This window comes from Salmo trutta, chromosome 26, assembly GCF_901001165.1.
Source record: "Salmo trutta chromosome 26, fSalTru1.1, whole genome shotgun sequence".
In the NCBI taxonomy this organism is placed as follows: domain Eukaryota; kingdom Metazoa; phylum Chordata; class Actinopteri; order Salmoniformes; family Salmonidae; genus Salmo; species Salmo trutta.
This window is the reverse complement of record NC_042982.1, coordinates 10,429,797-10,450,167: the sequence shown is the minus strand read 5'-3', so window position 1 is coordinate 10,450,167 and position 20,371 is coordinate 10,429,797. Positions and strand designations below refer to the sequence as shown.

The following is a 20,371-nucleotide window of genomic DNA, read 5'->3' as shown; positions in this document are numbered from 1 at the left end:
CCTTGCTTCATAAGTGGCTTGCACCCTGACGTGTACTAAAGCAGGAAATCAAAAAAATTCTCTCTCTCTCTCTCTCTCTCTCTCTCTCTCTCTCTCTCTCTCTCTCTCTCTCTCTCTCTCTCTCGCTCTCTCTCTCTCTCTCTAACACTGACAGTTCCTGTCTCTGTAGTCTGTACAGTCAGACTCACAAAGTGCTCTAGATAGGCCATTGCCAGATGAACGAGGTGAGATGGAGGTGTGCTGTCGGGAAAAAAACGATCTATTGTAGTAACTGTTAGTTGAGTTGGAGTGTGGTTGACGTAACTGAGTTTGGTTTAACGCCGGGCGGGCGGTGGATGCAGGCCAGAGGGTTCAGTGTGGGGTGTGGAGCTGGCTGGTCAGTGGTCTGAGAACTCTGCCTGAATGGGACTGTCTGGGAGCCGAGCCCAAGTGTGTCAGTAGCAGCAGCAGTGTGGTGAATTAGTCGTTGACAGGGACATGGCTGTGGTTTGGATCCGGTAGTTTAAACAGGCTGACCTCGTGCATTCTGGAGGGCAGGGGAGAGGCTGAGCTCACTGTTAAGCAGGTAGGTGACTGTTGCTGTTTGCTGGAGTAGGTCTCTAATAGATTAGAACCATCAGGAGATGAAGGCATGCCCCTTTTGGCCTCATTGGACCATTACTGGATAAATGGAAATAGTAGACTGTTCAAGGCCTATACTGTGTCAGAAAGTACCCATTGATGCCATGTAATGTCTTAGCAAATACTAGGGAAATGGCAGCTGTAACAAATAAACCGCCGTTTATAAACTGTGTGGTTCCAGCCCTGAATGCTGATTGGCTGATAGCCATGGTATATCAGACCGTATGCCACGGGCATGACAAAACACTTAGTTTTACTGCTCTAATTACGTTGGTAAATAGTTTATAATAGCAATAAGGCACCTCAGGGGTTTGTGGTACATGGCCAATATACCACGGCTAAGGGCTGTATCCAGGCACGTTGCGTCGTGCATAAGAACATCCCTTAGCCGTGGTATATTGGCCATATACCACACCCACCTCGTGTCTTATTGCTTAAATATACAGCTATGGTTATTAGATAGGTTAGTGTGCACAGGAATTGTCACCTCAGATATGGCTTTGGCCATATATCCTGTTCTAGCACAATATGTTAACATGTTTAACCCTGATTGTGGCAGTATTGTTCAGAGTGTGACCTGTATCCACTCCAGACCTTTCTGGGCTCTCTCTCAGACCTCGTCTCTGATCTCATCTCAGCCCAGATGTCTGTGTTTTGGTGGGCTGATTTAAACATTTTGACGCCAGGGGAAAATACTGCAATTGTATATGCCTACCATGGAGCAGCTTCGGTGATACGTCAAGTGTTCCACTTGAGCCCACATGGGTCTCGAGTTGAATTCATTATACTCTTACGACTCAATTGCCAGTTTTCCCCCCAATTTTTTTTAAATTACAGTGACATTATTGTATAGAAAATGATTAGTTGAATCAACAAAATCCTACTCATGCTAGTAGCCCAGATTGGCTACACTCTTAGAGAAAAGGGTTCTACTTAGAACCAACAAGGGTTATTCAAAGGGTTCGTCTATAGGGACAGCCGCAGAACCCTTTTAGGTTCTAGATAGCACCTTTTTTTGAAAAGTGTTAGTTTTTCCTGAATGGGAGTGTTGGAAAACAACAGCTACCGCCCCAGCTTCAGGGTGAGGATAAAGACAATGGGTCAGGCATCATCTTTGACTGAAGCAATAAATATAGCACTGCGTATGCCCATGGAAACTCTATCCATATATACATACTGCAAGTTTATAGTCTGTGTTAGCCTCGAATAAGGTCATTCCCAATTGGGCAGCCATGAGGTGGATACTCTTCATGGAAAACCACTCAGATTGATTGTAAAAAATGTCTGCAATTTGAAAGTATAATATGAGTTTGGAGCAATTATACTGATTATTCCATTTTTCAATATAATTATTGGTTAACGATGCATCTGCCCCTTTGCAGTCAAGTGTCTTAACATAAATATCCAATGTGTTTATGGAATAAGGGCTATTTGACCTCATTTTAACCCATTGTAAAAACAAAACAATAAAAAAAAAGTAATTGAATCCTTGTTTATAATACAATTAATTTTAATAGGATAGCTTATCATAATTGACCTTTTTGTATCCCAAAGTGCTAAGATTTTTTTTATGTACAGTGAGTCTCACCCGGCATCTTACTAAATAGATTACAACCAGTCAATGATTCATTTCTATGTTTAGCTGGAGGGCATATTTCGCTGTCTTTCTCTTTTTTCTCTACTGAAGCCAAGTCATTTTCCGTCCATATAAGACTGGAGTCGTTCTACTGCTTTTCTTGGAACCAGGCCAACGTAGATAAACACTGCCCTTCAAGCAGCTCATGAGTTTGCTTAAATCAAATTCGGGACAATTCATTTTGGCCAAAATGCTTTAGAATCTTGTGTGAATGCCCTCGAGCAAGGAAACCATAGTGAATGTCTACAACAGCTAGCTGGTGGTTAAATGAAGCTTTTGATAGATGGGGGTACACACCACGGTCGCGCAATCATGGTTCATTGCAATTCATAGTGATTCATGATTACTTGGTGTAATATGGGTAAGATTTGAACAAGAAAGCAGTGGCCCTTGGTTCTGCTGAACATTATGTAGCTAAATAAGGAGTTGTTGTTTTCGTTGTCGTCGTTTGAGGGTTAGTGAGCTAGCGAGGCATGTCCCAGTCGTCTGAATTGAACAATTATGCCACAGGCCGTTATGGATTTTTCCCCTCCCTTTCTAAAGTGGGCAGCCACTACATTTTACTCTCAACAAAGTCATTTTTTTTGTAGCCTGGGCTTATTTCATGCTCATTTACCGTGACAACCAGTCTATTTTCTCTCCAAATGTTTGATTTCAGACAGAACCGTTCTCTGTCTAGTGTTCTGTTCCCTGTGTTTAATTGGCCTTGCCTGACAATGCTGAGATGGTCCCAATAAAGGGGGTCTCTGGGACCTCAGCGAATCTACTCCACCGACCGGCGGATAAAGCTGGGGGGGGGGAGGAAATTGGTCTCTCTGTTTCCTGTCAGCCCTGATTTGTCTTTGTGTGTTTTTGCATAAAAGTGCAGGAGGTTGCCAGAACAAGAACATTGACGGCGCGATTGTAGCAAACAAACTGTGGAAAAAAAGAGTTGTTCTCGTAGTTACACTTTCTTTTGACACCCCTTGTTTCCTGCGTGCCAGCTTTGTGGTCATGTTCAGAGGAACACAAAGTATGCTGTTCAGTCAGCCTGTTCTGACGTCCATGGCAGAAATCAACCTGCACATTAGTCTTGTTGTACTGTAAGTCTTTTGTCTTATTGTTCCCCAAGAGAAGAAGTCAAAGTGTTCTGGCACCTATTTCCCAACTGCTGAGGGTTGGTTGGAATAGTTTGTGTTGATTTATGTTGACCTGACATTGACTGTCTCCTCCTTTTCTCTCCTCCTTTCCCATCTTCTCCCTTCTTCCCTCACCCAGCTGCCAAGCGCCCCTCCTCCGTGTCCTCCCTGAGCAGCATTGTGGGTAGGATGGCCTCGTCGGAGAGCGCCTGCCGCGGGAGCTGCACCTCGGTCAACACGGTGTGCTCGGACAGCGACCGCACGGCCAGCCTCAGCTCCTCTGCCTCCTCCGCCTCCCTGCAGGACGTACACTCTTCCTCCTCCTCCTCGTCGCTGCCCTACGGGGCCGTGCCTGCCTACCCTTCCTCGCCGCAGCGCAATGGGTCCGACATCAGCCTGGACCTCACCCCCCTCTCCCAGCTCCCAACGGGGGTAACCCCTGCCACTGCCGCGTCCCTGCCCAAGTTGTCTCGCTTGGAGAGGGTGGCGCTGGAGATAGTGGAGACGGAGCAGGCGTATGTGAGGGACCTGAAGAGCATTGTAGAGGTAAGAAAGAAGTCCTCCTCTCCACTTTCCTCCCCTCTCATCTCCTTTCCTCTCCTCCTGTCCTCAGTACAGTCAGTGTGTCTCCTCTCTGTGATCTGGCCTGCTGCTGGTACTGGGCAGTAAATCTAGCTACGGCCATTACCACCACCATTCCTGGTACTTGGTACCATATTGACATGGAAAGAATAGGGTTTAACATGATCACCATCTGATTTACATATTGGCATGTATACAGTTTACAGTATACATATTGAGTTGATCATTTCTGAATTGGAATTACCACAATGCCTAATGACTATAATGAAACTGGAACTCATGGATACTGTAGCAGTTTTTCAGCCCCTTTCTACCGAAGAACTCCTCGACTCCCACCAGCTTCCGATAAATAAAATGTGAACAATGCCTTCATCCCCTCCTCGTTCAGTGGCCATCTTAGAGCCCTGTCTAGCCTCCCCGTGTGCCTCTGTGGCTACATCCATCAGTGGCCCAGGTGGAACGCGAGGCGGGCAAGAGGAGGGCATGGCACAGGATGAAAGCAGCAGTAAATCCAAGTCGTTACTTCAAAAGGATGTTTCATACTCCTATCCAACAGGGTCAGCTGACTTGTGACAATGAGGAGTCTGTGACTGATCACTCACACACGCTAACGCTCGCATACGCACACACATACTCACACTCACACACACTGATACCACACACGGGCGCGCACATATACATGCACGCACACACACAGATGGAGGATTCGTTTGAGAAGGAACAGAGTGTGGTTGTTGAGTCAGGGGCCCTTTGGGTGGACGACAGTCAACACGTTTATCATATTGCCATTGGAAGCGGATGGAACTAGAGGATTTAGCTGTGACCTTTAAGGTAGGTCAGGAATCAGGAGTCTCTCTACGTGATTGAGGAGGAAAAGAGAGGAAAGACAGCCTTAAAGAAATATCACTTTGATGCCTCATTCTTGTTTTGGCCAGCGCTCCCTTGAAAAAGTAATTTCCATCTCTTTTCCTGGTTTAGTGTTAGGTTTAGGTTTAGGGTTAGGTTTAGGTTTAGGGTTAGGTTTAGGTTTAGATATAGGGTTAGGTTTAGGGTTAGGGTTAGGTTTAGGGTTAGGGTTAGGTTTAGGGTTAGGTTTAGGTTTAGATATTGGGTAGAGGTTAGGGTAAAAGTCAATTTATACTTGATCTGAAAACGTGGTCGGAAGCACCATATGTGTGAAGCTTCCAGAGGCATGCAGAGGCCAAATCAAGCTTCGTACCACATCGCCGTGCGCCTCTCACATTTTGTAACAATGCGGAGAGCTCTGCATTGACAGGATTGGCTGACGGTAGGTGAGGGTGGGAGGCCCTATATAAACACAAACTCACTTCCTTGACAACTTCCTCCACAACAGCTCTGCTCCGTTATGTACAAGAAGTATGAAAGCCCTGACGCCTGCGGAGGCGGCGTTGCAGTAAATGCTGTAAATCAAATCAAATCAAATGTTATTGGTCACATACACATGGTTAGCAGATGTTATTGCGAGTGTAGCAAAAATGCTTGTGCTTCTAGTTCTGACAGTGCAGAATCTAAAAAGTAATCTAACAATTAAACCACAACTACCTAATACACACAAATCTAAAGGGATGGAATAAGAATATATCCATATAAATATATGGATGAGCAATGACAGAGCGGCATAGGCAAGATGCAATAGATTATATAAAATACAGTATATACATTTGAGATGAGTAATGCAAGATGTGGAAACATTATTAAAGTGGCATTATTAAAGTGACTAGTGATCCATGTAATAAAGTGGCCAATGATTTCAAGTCTGTATGTAGGCAGCAGCCTCTCTGTGTTAGTGATGTCTATTTAACAGTCCGATGGCCTTGAGATAGAAGCTGTTTTTCAGTTTCTCGGTCCCAGCTTTGATGCATCTGTACTGACCTCGCCTTCTGGATGCACGGCCACTTCAGACGTTGGATTGACCGTGCAGAGCCTTTAAGGGTTATGGTGGTGTAAGGGTTATGGTTAGGGGCATGGCTAGGGTAAAGGCTCATGGATAGTTAGTTGAACAGTTTGTTGATAGCTACTTGATCATCTTTAAACAGCCTTTTGGTTGTATTTTCTTTTTTGTTTTATTGTGAAAGCCAACCTGATGGACCTAGGGTCAGAGTTGAGGTACAAGACAGTGTGGTTCATGCAGGTCAGGTCGGTGCTGGAGTGATCTGATTCAGGGGTTCTGCCTCTGCTTTGATGTGGAGACAGAGCGGGAATGTTGCCAATGGCGCTCATTAGCAAGTGGAAGTCAGCAGGTGGTGCAATCAGCACTCTGGGAGAGCGGTGCTGAGAGCAGAGGGTTAAATGTGCATCTGTGTGTGCTGCTTACGAGAGAGAGAGAGAGAGAGAGAGAGAGAGAGAGAGAGGGTGGGAGAAAAGAGAGAGGGAGAGAACGTTTCTTCAGGACATGTGATGATAGGTGTGTGGGGTGTGGGTTAGAATGCATGAAATGGAACCCTTGTTCCTTTTGCTTGACAGTTCTTTTGAAGTTCAGCCTTTACGAGCCAATAAAAAGAGCAGGCATTTAACTGAGCTAGCCTGTGCAGGGATGCCTTCCAGATCAAATGTCCATACATTTGTTTTTGCGGACAGGGATTTGGGCCAGACCACGGCTGTTTTATCGATCTGTGGGCCCCTGAGTTGATGGAATGGAGTTCGGTGTTGGCTGACCCAGAGTGCTGACTGTGTGAGTTGCACATGTGATGTCTATTGGCTCGAGCGTTCATTAGGCTCAGCCTTTACCAGTTATGGAAATCTGGTTTTGATCCAGCGATGATGTCAAAGTTGCTGGTAATAAGAACCAAGTATGATGATTGGAGTCTGTGTGTGTGTGTGTGTGTGTGTGTGTGTGTGTGTGTGTGTGTGTGTGTGTGTGTGTGTGTGTGTGTGTGTGTGTGTGTGTGTGTGTGTGTGTTTGTGAACAGTTTATTAGCTTGCCTTCTGGTGTGTGTGCATGTGTGAGCTCCCATATTGCTCCTATAGGTCTTGAATGTGCGATATACAGTGTTTTGGAAGACACAGGAGAAGAAAGGGGGAGAGAAAATGGGGAGAGCCGGGGAGAGCCGGGGAGAGTGAAGCCCCCTTTCGTTCTCGCTGTACTCCTGCCAAATAGGACAGGAAATTGGGAGTGGGGGTTTGGGGGAACGGAGCGTTTTTAGCCTCTCTTTGGCTGTAACCCCCAGTTTGGGGCACATGAGGAGGGGATGGAGAGGCCCTCGCAGGCAGCACAGAGGGACAAACTCCTTTCTCCAAATTCTGACCTAGATTCTCAGACAAAGAGACCAAAACCTGCCAGCTGCTCCAGCCTCTCTTTCTCTCTCTCTCTTTCTCTCTCTCTCTCTCTCTCTCTCTCTTTGTCTCTTTCATTCTAGCTGTCTTTCTTCCTTTCATAGTGAAACATTTCTCTTTCTCAATTTCTTCTGCCTTTCTTTTCTTGTGCTCTCTTGCGTTTAACCCTCTTATGTCTCAATTTCCCCTCTAGTCTCTTCCTCATTCTTACTTTCTTCTCTCTTCTTCTGTCAATTTCTCACTCATCTGTCTGTCTCTCTCTCTCCTCCTCTCACTATGGACCCTAATTGCCCTCCCAAAGGAGTGTGTGTGTGTGTATATGTATGTGTGTATGTAGGCTTATGTGTGTGTGCGCGTGTGTGTGCGTGTGTGTGTGTGTGTGTGCGTGTGCGTGTGCGTGTGTGTGTGTGTGTGTGCGTGTGCGCGTGAGGGGGAATTCTTGTTCACTCATGACTGCCTATAAGTCGACAATAATTACAGTGCCAGTGTACCCTTGCCTTTAAAAGGTGATGAGTGTGAAGGGAGCCCCACTTATTTTCGCCACATTTTGCCCTACCTCGACCTGTTTGCTTTTCCCAGAACCCCGGTGGCTCTGGAAACAAACACAACTGGAGACAAAGCAACAACAAAAAACTCCACATTTTACCCTCCAGGAATGTACCCTAGGAGCGCTCCCCTCTGCTCGACTCCGTCAGGGTTGGGGGCCATTGAAGCTCCCTTCCCAGTCATAACGCCCTGCCATCCCCACTTCTTACCCCCTCCCACCTCCCTGTTCTCCCATGCATACTTTATCTGTTTGTTTATTTACACCCGTTTATTTTTGCATTCTAGTTGGCTTCATCTTATTTTAACACCTCTTTGTTTTTCTGTTGTTGGCTCGTTCTCACGGGCCAGAATGGTAACTGGGCCTCTGGGTGGGCCGCAGCCAACCTCACGGTTACTCAGATCTCTCTGTTAAACTCAGACCAACAGAATGAACAGCAACCCTGGATAGGATCCTTTGTGGTTTCCCCATTGGGTTGGCATCTGGAGAGAGAGTTGTCTGTAGGATGTGGCGTTATCAGATGGGCTTGTTGGCCACTTAAAAAGCCTGCTGGTTATGGGACTATTGGGCCCTGGAGGCCTCTGATAAAGCACTGACAGCTAGCCTAGATAAGGCCTTTTAGCCTGACTACTGATCACTACATTGGAGGTGGTAGACTTGGAGAGTATTGTGCTCTGGGCCTGTGGATTGGCCAGACACATTTTGAAGCCCCCTTCTTTCCTAAGGCCCTTAGCCCAGCTCGGAGTGCTCTCTCCCAGGCTTCGCGGAGCAACGTGCCCTGAGGGTGGTGGTATTTGGGGATGTTACTCTGTGTTTTTAGGGGGGACATATCATTTTTCTCATGAGACTAGAGCATGGCTTTATTTCCCAGGTCAGAGAGAGGAGCACGAAAGGAAAATACAAATATTGTAACTGTCAGGCCTTTGACACTTTATTAATTGCTAGGTTTGCTTTCTTGGGCTTCTCAGTGTGTTTACAATAAGGATCGGTGTAGGGCTCAAGTATACCTTTTTTTTCTCACGAAGAAAGCCTTCATGATAATTCAATTACAAATGACCCTAAGACAGCTAACAGAGAATCATCTGGATGAACTGAAGGGACGACGCTGGGGAGGGACAAAGAAGGGACTTTTGTCCATTTGAGCAACTATGCTTAGGCATTTTGTGTTATGAAGTCAGAAACAAATGAACATGAAGTATGAATGATGAGATTATGATGAAGATTGTATTTTGTTTATTTTGTCAATAAACATACTGACATGCATTTACAGAATCACATTCACAGTATCTCTCTCTCTCTCTCTCTCTCTCTCTCTCTCTCTCTCTCTCTCTCTCTCTCTCTCTCTCTCTCTCTCTCTCTCTCCCTCAGGACTACCTGGGTTGTATCATTGACTGTGGGGACCTGCCACTCAAGCCGGAAGAAGTCAGCACTCTGTTCTGCAACATTGAGGACATCTATGAGTTCAACAGGTGGGTTAGTGTGTGTGTTCTCTGTCTGCTTACATGTTAGACCTACTTCATCCTTACTGGTCGCCACAGCTGTTAGACTGTATCAGCCCTGAACTGGGGTCGATGAGATGTGTCCTCATGCTTTTGTGTCGATCTTAGCTTGTCGCAGGTAGGCTACGTCTTTCATCTAAGTGCAATGTCTTAATGGTGATCAATGATACCACCTGTCAGCGAAAATTGAAACTTTTCCATTTTACTCTGCTCAATTTCACTCAGCTCTGATCCGTGTAAAATCCTACAACTATGGTGGTGAAATCTCTCCTGCAGCTGCTTTTAAACCCTACCCTCCCTTCTCCTCTGTTTCTCCGCTTGTCTCTGTCCTCTCACTCCTCTGCTCCATGCTCTCTCTCTCTCTTTCTGTGTCGAGGCAGCTTGTGTACAGGCTGCAGCCTGGGTGGCAGGGATGTCCGTTTAATGTGCTGCAGACACAATGGCTGGCCCAGGCCCCAGGCCTCCACCAGACAGACAATGTGCAGACACAGGGACAGAGAGACAGAGAGACAGAGAGAGTATAAGACAGAGAGACAGAGACAGAAAGAGTATAAAGACAGAGAGAGAGAGAGGGGTGGGAGAGAGAGAGAGATGCAGACAAAAAAAAGACAATGAGAGAGATTTGGAATAAGGGATACTTTCCAGCGAGCCCAGTTATGGTCACAGCAGGTCTCAAGGTTAACTAGTATGGGCTAGGTGGGATGCTAGTGTCCCACCTGCGGGACACACTATTCAACAGCCAGTGAAATAGCATGGCGCGAAATACAAAACAGCAAAAATCTCATAATTTCATTTTCTCAAACAATCAACTATTTTACACAATTTTAAAGATAAACTTCTCGTTAATCTAACCGCATTGTCCGATTTCAAAAAGGCTTTACGGCGAAAGCATAAAATTAGATTATGTTATGGACATAAACTTCACAAGAAAAACCACACAGCCATTTTCCAAGCAAGGAGATGCATCACAAAAACCAAAAGTACAGCTAAAATATTCACTAACCTTTGATGATCTTCATCAGATGGCACTCATAGGACTTCATGTTACACAATACATGTATTCGATAAAGTTCATATTTATATCCAAAACCCCCATTTTACATTGGCTCGTGATGTTCAGAAAATGTATTCTCACCAAAACTTCCTGTGAATGAGCACATCAATTTACAAAAATACTCATCATAAATGTTGATAAAATTTACAACAGTTATTGAAAGAATTATAGATATACTTCTCCTTAATGCAACCGCTGTGTCAGATTTTAAAATAGCTTTACGGAGAAAGCACATTTTTCAATATTCTGAGTACAAAGCTCAGCCATCAAAGCAAGCTATACAGATACCCGCCAAGTTCTGGGGTCAACTAAACTCAGAATTAGTATTATAAATATTCTCTTACCTTTGCTGATCTTCATCAGAATGCACTCCCAGGACTCCTACTTCCACAAGAAATTTTCGTTTTGTTCGAAATACTCCATATTTATGTCCAAATACCTCTGTTTTGTTCGTGCGTTCAGATCACTATCCAAAGGCATAATGCGCGAGCATAAATCCAGACACGAAAAGTCAAAATGTTCCATTACCGTTCGTAGAAACATGTCAAATGTTGTTTACAATCAATCCTTTGGGTCTTTTTAACATAAAAATGCGATAATATTCCAACCGGACAATAGCGTATTCATTCCAGAAGAAAAAGAAGGAACGGCTTGCGCGTAACCAAGTCCTTTGTCCTCAGGCAGTCCACTCATTGACTGAGCTCCTATTCTCTGCCCAGTAACAGGAGAAGGAGGAAACAAGTTTCTAAAGGCTGTTGACAGCCAATGGAAGCCTTAGGAAGTGTAACGTGACCCCACAGACACTGTAGTTTCGATAGGGATTCAAAAGAAGAACTACAATTCTCAGATTTCCCACTTCCTGGTTGGATTTTTCTCAGGTTTTTGCCTGCCATATGAGTTCTGTTATACTCACAGACATCATTCAAACAGTTTTAGAAACTTCAGAGTGATTTCTATCCAAATCTACTAATAATATGCATATCCTACGTTCTGAGCCCGAGTAGTAGGCAGTTTAATTTGGGCATGTTATTCATCCGAATTTCCGAATACTGCCCCGTCACTAAAAAGTTAAGGTATAAGTCTCGGTTCACCAGATTTTACATTCCACAACCACAGAGGAGGGTTGAGATTGATTATATGTGTGAGATAATGTTCCGTACACAGTGGCACGGCAGCGTATCTGAGCTGCACTCCAGCTAGATGTTTTCAGATTGCTGTTTACACTGGAAGTAGAGATCCATTTATATGTTTCCTGGAAACCGTTTACAGGAGAGTAAGGAGACAACCATTTGGCTCACTATAGTTCCTCAAGCTATTTGACTTTGTTTAACTGTACCCTAATTTTCATACATTTCCCAGTTTCAGGAGTGATGCATTGGTACAGTATTTATGATTATTTGTCTGGAATAGTGAATGTGTCAATGAAAAACATAAATTATTACTATGTCAGTAGTTCAGTTGAGTGATGGGAACGTTGAGGAGGGAGAAATGGCACGGATGAGTTTGGACCCGGCGGCTTCCAGTGAAGCCCTGGGAAGAGTACCGCTCATATTTTTCATATTTCCTCAAAGCTCCTCGCCCTGCCCCCCTGCTGACACTCTTGTTTTCACACTTCAGTCTCAGGGCCCATGCCAAGTCGTCTCTTTTCATTACATACCCCCCCCCACATGAGTAAGTACTCACACCCTTCTCCAACTCCAATATGCTTCCTGCCCCCGGTTCTCATGGGAAATGGCTTCACTGTTGCAGGAAGAAACAGAGCGAGGGAGAGTTAGGGATTTCTCCCGTCTGCTCCAGGCTCTGTGCAGTGTAACTCATTGCAGTACAGTAAAGTATGTGCATCAGTGCCAGGGGTTTATCCCCATCGCTCGTTGCTGTGGGGCTAGCTAGGCCATAAATTACATTTGTTTGTAATGAACAGAATGAGAGCAGTCAGTTCCCTAACAGGCTCCCAGGGAGAGAAAAAAAACGAATTGTTTGCTAACTCTCTTTCTTTTTTTCATCACTCAAAGTAGCACACTGTTCATCTGAGAAAAAAAAGGATTGACCTCTTTTTTATCCTCTCCTTTCCCCAATAAGTAGAGAAAAAAATCTACCTTTTTCTCCCTGGTCCTTTTTCTTGTTCTGCCTTTTCTAAATCTCATCTCCTCATCGCTGTGGTATGCAGCCCCTGTATCCACACTGGTGTTGTTATGTCTACTTTCTTGGCCTGTTCTCCAGGCAGCATACGGATGTCGTTTGCCGTGGCCCGCCGCGGTGGACAAAGCATAGTGTAGAGTTCTGGACCCTGCTGTGAGCAGACCGAAACCGCAGCAAGAGACAGGGCACAGCCTGGTGAACAGTACAGCCAGGACAGACACAGACACAGACACAGAGACAGAGACAGAGACAGAGACAGAGACAGAGACAGAGACAGACAGACAGACAGACAGACAGACAGACAGACAGACAGACAGACAGACAGACAGACAGACAGACAGACAGACAGACAGACAGACAGACAGACAGACAGACAGACAGACAGACAGACAGACAGACAGACATGCTCTGTACTATTCCAGTAGTTAGTCAAAGACCAGTAGTGCGTTCAATCTTGTCCATCTTTATTAGATTCAAGCTGAGTAGAAACTGTGGCTGAACAGGCCACTATGATAGTCAGATAAGTGCTAAATTGTCTAGTCTGTCACGGAAAAAGGATCCTACATCACTGGCCTAGTAGCTTATAGATTTATCTCTATGGATACGTGACTATACGTGGAATCGTGACCTCTAACTTTTTCAAACCCAACTCATAATGAGTGACCGAGAGACAGACACGGAGACAGAGAGATTAGTCAGGCCTGAGCTTATCAAGATGACTTAACTGTCTCTTGCTTAGAATCCCTGCCCATCCTCTCTTTTGTCTCTCTGTTCCAAATCCCTAATTTGGAAAGTTTGCCAGAGACGTTGAATCCTCAGTAGGCTAATACAGCGAGTATGAGAAACACAGAAACAGAGAGACAGAGAGACAAAGAGACAGAGAGACAGAGAAACACAGAAACAAAGAGAGAGAGAGAGAGAGAGAGAGATAGAGAGACAGAGAGATAGAGAGAGATACTTTACTACTGCACATGAAGATGTTTAACTGCATTGTCTGAGTGCCATGATTTATCTCTTGTGTCTGTCTAAGGCCTGGTGCGAAGCCAGCCACGACTCACACGCAAAGTACATTTACACTAGAAACGTAGACCTTTCAAAATGAACACATTTCACTTTCGCGTGCAGCTCCTGTACAGTATAATGATAACGAGAGGTAGAGGATCTGATAGAATAGCCTAATAAGAAACACATGTTCTGTATAATATCACGAGTTTCAAAGCTGGCTATGGACAGCGTATAATGAGAGTTCCTGACGTTACAGTATAAACAGCTCAATTACCTCCAGTGACTGTGGATAATGGTTTTATTACCCGTTTGGTGTACCACTACTATTACTTATACTGCTGGTATTTAAGTTGTGCCATAGAGTTGAAGTCAATTGGAATGTGGACGCGTGGCACCATAGAAATATAGAAGTATAGTTATTGCAATGGTCTGAGGGGCTTTCCCCCCCCCCCCTCTAGAAATTATATTTCTATATGTGGCTATGTATGTATGATTCATTCAACTTCTCATGGAGTAGACGCATTGCTTGTGGAACGTACAGTAGGGGGGCTGGACTCTGTGCGGTGACATTTAGTCAAGCCTGGTTAGTTCCTCCACTACGTGTGATTTAGGCCTCGCTGTGACCCCTGCATGCTTGGCTCGGGTCACGGCTCCTATGAAGTCCCACACGAGAGACATAACCCCTTACCCTCTCACTCCTGTCCAGTCAGAGTCAGTCTGAGTGCTAAGCCCCCTCACCCGTTCACAGTCATCCCTGTGACCCGGAGGTCTGCCTGGGAGGGAATCTTCCCTCTTACCCTGGCTGGCTGGGATCCAGGAAGGGCCAGTCCCCCAAACGGTGCTCTGTTTTTATCTGCCGTGGCTCGTGTGGGAGTGGCTGGTGTTGCTGAGGATGCGGTGTCACATGAAAGAAGTTCTCACTTTGAGAGAGGCGATGAAGTCGGCATGTGAAGATACTCAGGGAATGGATTGGGAACATATAGCCAGCAAGGTTCAAGTGCATATAAACATTCTGATTTGGGGATGTAGATAGGTCTCTGTTGTTTTTGTCTGGCACTTACTGTCTAGTTACTAAAGAGGAAACAGATCTGCAAGTGCTTTAATCTAATGCAGAGATCGCACTCCATGAGAGAGGGATGCTTATTGAAGGAGAAAGGAGTGAAGTGAGGCGTACAGGAGGAAAAGAGAAGGGGGAACTGGCTGTATGGAAGGTAAATAAACTAAGGCTCCCCACAAGCACAATGAAAAGAGAGGTTCAGAAGTGCATCAATGGAAAGAATGAAACAAAGGGAGGGAGCGTGTGAGTTCATTGATGCAGTGCGCCTCGCAGGTGACCCCTCCCTGTTTGACTGTAACGCTTTGTGAAATATATGACTGTAGAAGGATCATCTGGAGGAGGCTCCTCTTTCCTCTCACAGTTCACCCTCTATCTAGAGGAGGAGCACATGCACATACGTTAATAACCAGATTGTCATGTGTCATCTAGCACAGGGAAGAACAATACACAAATAGTGAGGAAATAAAATCAGTAGGCTTGATTTAAAAGTCTAGTTTTTCACTGACCTCAAATATGGAGCATCTCTGTTAAAAGTCTATGGATGGAGTGTTTTAGTAACGAAAAGCTGGGAAAGTAATTAGTATGTTTGTTACAAGCATAACTCAAGTCCAAGGCCCTGACAGCCAAATACTTTCCAGGGCTTTTGTCTTAAAGTACCAGGCCCTGCTAGTAAGTGCCAAGCCTTAATTAAATCCAATGTTTGCAAACATGCTACAGCACTGCAGATGTAGTCTTGTTGAAAGCCCTTTGCTCTTGCAGATGGAGGAAATGTCTCCGTGGTGGAATGTTCTTTGTTCCCTCTTTCCCTTTGTCTTTGTCTGTCAACAACAGGATTCAGACATCAGTCAGGGCCAGTGGCACGCAGAGACACCCTGCTCTGTGGCCATTTGATAAAAACCACCCATAATTCCCCCTTGCTTCCCGCAAAACCCTAATGACGCCCTCTTACCGCGGCGGGCAGCCACGGAACAAGCCTCGTCTCCGAGGGAGGAGAGAGTGCCGCGAAAGAATGGAGGGCTGCGGTTTCGCTCCAAACTTTTCCCCCCATCCATATGAAGGCGATCTCTGGGTGTTTACAGAGGGCCTCTGTTTTCCTTTGGAAGAGGGGGGATCCCGGGAGACTGACCAGTCCGGCAGCCCTGGGACTCTCAGAGATGCGGGGAAGTTGGGCTTCGGTAATGAATTGAGTGCAGATGGGCTGCTCATCACGTCGTGTAACCTCAGATACGGGCTGATGGGGCTGCGGTGAATGACACCTTCCGTTTCAGCTCGCTGTCCAGCAATGTGAGGCTAGTTGTCTCTGTTGAGATGTCCCAGTAACCACCAGAGACTGCCATTACAGCCATTAGCCACATCAACATCCATCTTCTCCTAATCAGATCCGGAATTCAAAACGCATCGCTGTCCCTCAACTCTCCCCTCCTCACTACTATTCCTTACCTTTTCCACCATCTCCAGCCAAGAAAATTCTGCACCGATAGTTTTGATTCATTCAGATACTGAATGGAGAGACCCGCTGCTCTCTCCCCCCACTGACATCCATGAAGTAGGATGTTATTCAAAAGTTACAGGCTCCTGGAGAGAGCTTGCATATGTGTTTCATAAGAGTTCTGTCCATGGTGATGACGGGGCTAGGGTGAGCTCGTGGCGTGGGACCACAGGTGAAACGGGTGCAAGCGGTTATTTGACCCTTGAAGCAAACACTCGCCCCCTCTCCCCTGTTAAAAGTAGTCTGATCCAGGTCTGTGTTTGTAAGGTGTGGGGGTTGGGGAGGCGGGGGGCTGTAGTGGGACAGCTGGCTGATGTGGGGCTAGATGTGTCCCATCTGCATGCATTTAGGAGATAGTTTGGAAGGATCGGAAGGGGAGACATAAATGAATCCTTTGTGGAAATGGAGTTGGGATTTGGGATCCGTCCCTGCCAGGATCGTCTTCGACACCAGCTCCAATGGCCTCGGTGGAGACGGAATAACAGTCTCCAAACAAAGTTCTCATGAACTGTCCTAGACCTTGACAAACTCACATGCACTCACAAGCACTGCACAGTGTCTACCAAGCAATGTCTGTGCTGTCCATTTGATTTAGCAGTGTATGTGCTCATCATTATGTGTTATGAGTAGTTGTTACATGGATGTTACAGTATTTGACAGTGGTATGTTTTATCATGACTGAGAGCTGTTGTACTGATTTGTAGAGCATGAGTTCCAGGGATGTAGACGAGTTACAGTGATGTTTCCATGACCTCTGTGGGTTGCAGTGATACGTTTACATTGCTGTACTGGTGTTCTCATGGCCCAAGACTGACCTCTGTCTGTCTGTCTCTCCCACAGTGAGCTTCTGGAGGACCTGGAGAGGAGTCCTCATGCGGCTGCCATCGCCGAGTGCTTCGTTGAGAGGGTGAGCCACCACATTGCCATGATAAAGCACAAACAACCAGTACATTCACATTACACATTTTCTTTGTGGGTGTTTCCTGATTGGTTGGTCACTGCCAGCCCCTCTTGGGTCATTGCTTAAGACTGGCTTGCTGTGTGGGCTAATGAAGGCTATGACAATATGGTGCTTGTATACAGTAGCTATTTTGTTCTCTGGATGCAGAGCGCTGTTAAAATGTCAAGCAAGCAGATCGTGTGAAACAAACTTTTGTTTCGGCCAAGTAGAGAACCACAGCTGTTTGAAGTGGGCCGCTGACATTGGGTAGTGTGTCAGAGGAAATGTTTGTACTTGGGCTATGTGAGTGTGCGTAGGCCCGTGACCAGAGAGGCATGGTGATTGGTTCTGGTTCTGAAGCGGTGGTGGCGCTGACCCTTTAACCCATGTGCTCACTACAGTTGAGTGGGTCTGCACACCCGCATGGTGCTGTACTGTAGTCGCCTGAGTAATGACACAGAACCACCGCTGATAAAACAGGAACAGTGAAGGGTCCAATCGACCAGGGAAACAGGCTCTCCTTTGTGTCGGCTGGGAAAATGGCCAGCGTCTATGTCCCTGACTCCCAGGGTATGCTTCCATATGTGGGGCTGCAGACGGACACGCCTGGCCCTGCCAAAGCAAGACCAAGACCCAAGAACCAGGATCCCATTTGCGGTCCAGGATCCAAGGGTGCCTATTCTTAGTCCTGTCTCCAGCCTGTACTTTCCTCTTTGGCGCCCAGACCCTCTTATCCAGCAAGTCCCTATAGTTCTCTGCTATTGAATGGGCTACTGTTGTGGCCAATTATAGATGGCTGCGGAAAAAAGAGTACATTCGATTAAGCCATTACCGGCAAGGTTATTCTGGGTTTTGCGATGCTGCTCTGAGCTAGACTAACCTCTCTAAACCGGGTGAGGACAATGGCCCCTCGCTACTGCAGAGTATGTGGAGGTGGCGATATAGGAAATAATCAGAGCCAGAGTGGAACGTGGGAAACGCAGTTCAAACGTGACCGTTTCTGCTTGGAATTAGGCCGTACGTGCTCTTAGGTTAGGTGTGGTCAGACACTGGGTCTGTATGGAGTCAGCTGTAGCCTGTAACAATTCACCATCTGCTAAGCTATGACTCTCCGACCCTAGACCTGCTGGCTCTATGTACGACTGAGTGGTAAAGACAAGTATACATACATACACACGTTTTTGGAACATAATATTCAGTTGACCTCACAGAACCATTATCTAAACCTGTAGGAGCCATTTTGGACTGTTTATGAGTTGTGTGTATGTTGTTTGTCAAGGGTTATTTTTTTGCTTGTTTTGTACACTAGAGGGGTCATGGGTCACTGGTCGCGTGTGTATATAGGTAGCACAGGTGACCAGGAAGGGTTAGCACAGGTGACCAGGAAGGGTTGGCACAGGTGACCAGGAAGGGTTAGCACAGGTGACCAGGAAGGGTTAGCACAGGTGACCAGGAAGGGTTGGCTCAGGTGACCAGGAAGGGTTAGCACAGGTGACCAGGAAGGGTTAGCACAGGTGACCAGGAAGGGTTGGCTCAGGTGACCAGGAAGGGTTGGCACAGGTGACCAGGAAGGGTTAGCACAGGTGACCAGGAAGGGTTAGCACAGGTGACCAGGAAGGGTTGGCACAGGTGACCAGGAAGGGTTAGCACAGGTGACCAGGAAGGGTTAGCACAGGTGACCAGGAAGGGTTAGCACAGCTGACCAGGAAGGGTTAGCACAGGTGACAGGAGAGGGCATACAGTTCTTACCGTATCACATATACACCTTATAGAATGCCTCTCTGCACCTTTTGTACAGGAATATGTGTTTCGGAGCTATTTATATTTACAGACACAATAAATGGGAACTTCACCCCAAAAGAGTAACGTTTTGTAAAGCTGATTTGTGGATGTGGACAGCTCTCTCCTGTGCCAGTGGCAGTCATAGGGAATCGCCACTACAAAACCTACTTAAATGTAAAATGCAATTAGGTTTCTTTAACTTTCTTAGATAAGCTGTTTAGATGAGATGTTTCTTGGATGAGAATACATGTTTACATAAGTCGGGGAATGGGGTTTTGTAAAGAGATAAAGACAAAGTATTTATTTCTGAGTGAGACCTGGAGAATGATCCTCTTGTGAGGGGAGCTGTCACATGATCATAGGGGGGTTTGTAGCAGAATGAACATGGAGACCAAAGCTCAGTGTCTCTGGTCTTTCTCACACATCTCTCTTCTCTGCCATCGGTTTATTTTCTCTCCCTCTTGTTTAGAGCGAAGCCTTCGACATATATACCCTCTACTGTATGAACTACCCCAAGTAAGTCACACACACACACACACCACTGTACTGGTGTGCTCTGTCATTTGACCTAGATCATTGAATGATAGCTATTGTGAAGGGACCTGAGGTGAGAATGTAATGAGTTAAACACAGTGGACAAGTGAAGTTCAAAATACATTTTTGAAATTGTTACAGTGGTATAAATATACAATTGTATATTATGGTGGTGGGAAAGAGTACAGCTGTAATCACAATCCTTTATAGAGAGACATCATTATTTCTAATGGTCATTAAGTACGTTTACATGCACACAAATAAATTGATATTAAACTGACTATGGCAGAAGGCTGAGTGTAACATTACTCATGTAAACACCTTACTCTGCTTATCTTAATCGGCGTAAGGTCAAAATCGAAGTAAGCATACAGTATGCCGATTAAAACACCCGTTTTTCTGAGCAATCTTTCGAATTATTAGGACATAAACAGCTTAATCGGCGTTCCAGCTGTGTATTTGATCTGCATATGTGCCAGCACCAGGAAGCGCAAGCCTCCCTCTTAAGTGAGTTCGGAAAAACTGAAAGTATGCATCTTGTAAATAGTTTTCACATACAAATGTACAAACTCAGAATCAAAAAGTCTTCGCAAAAATAACACCGCCATTGTGGTAGAACGTTTGTCGTGACTGCCGATTTTCTGCATTTATCAAAATGACCATCAGGTAACCTGAATTCAGATGTGTCCACGTAAACAGGATTATTAGGGAAATCATTCTACTTGCAAAGCATGTAAACGTTTTATACAAACTATTAGATTAACCTGACTATCTACAATAATCACATTATTGTGTGCATGTAACCGTAGTCAGCGTCTTGAATAGATCTATTTCAACTACTCAGTGGTCGGACTGACAAGTGAAACCATCAAATCAGAATTAGGTTCATCCAGTGAAAGACTATAGCGACTGATTTAATGATCGCGGTTAGATTCGGTCACTGTTCAAACAGGCTAACTCACAGTGTGCTGTGCGTGCAAAATACAAACCCGTCACAAGCGTTTTAGAGGCGGCATCTTTCAAGGCCCGTCAATTCTAATCCCAAGGGCCACTACTATTTGACTGGCAGATGTTTGA

General features: G+C 45.5%; 1 protein-coding gene across 5 annotated transcripts in view; it reads left to right on the top strand.

Moving 5' to 3' along the window:
* Window positions 1-20,371, top strand: part of LOC115163081 (uncharacterized) — a 60,091-nt gene that overhangs the window by 22,125 nt on the left and 17,595 nt on the right. For 3 of the 5 annotated variants that reach the window (XM_029714673.1, XM_029714675.1, XM_029714674.1), the window contains exons 3-6: window positions 3,515-3,921; window positions 9,164-9,264; window positions 16,879-16,945; window positions 19,230-19,276. In XM_029714673.1, the coding sequence (XP_029570533.1) occupies window positions 3,515-3,921; window positions 9,164-9,264; window positions 16,879-16,945; window positions 19,230-19,276 (622 nt within the window). Of the gene's footprint in view, window positions 1-175; window positions 566-3,514; window positions 3,922-9,163; window positions 9,265-16,878; window positions 16,946-19,229; window positions 19,277-20,371 lie in introns of those variants that run through there. The other 2 variants (XM_029714676.1, XM_029714677.1) reach the window with 2 other exon arrangements.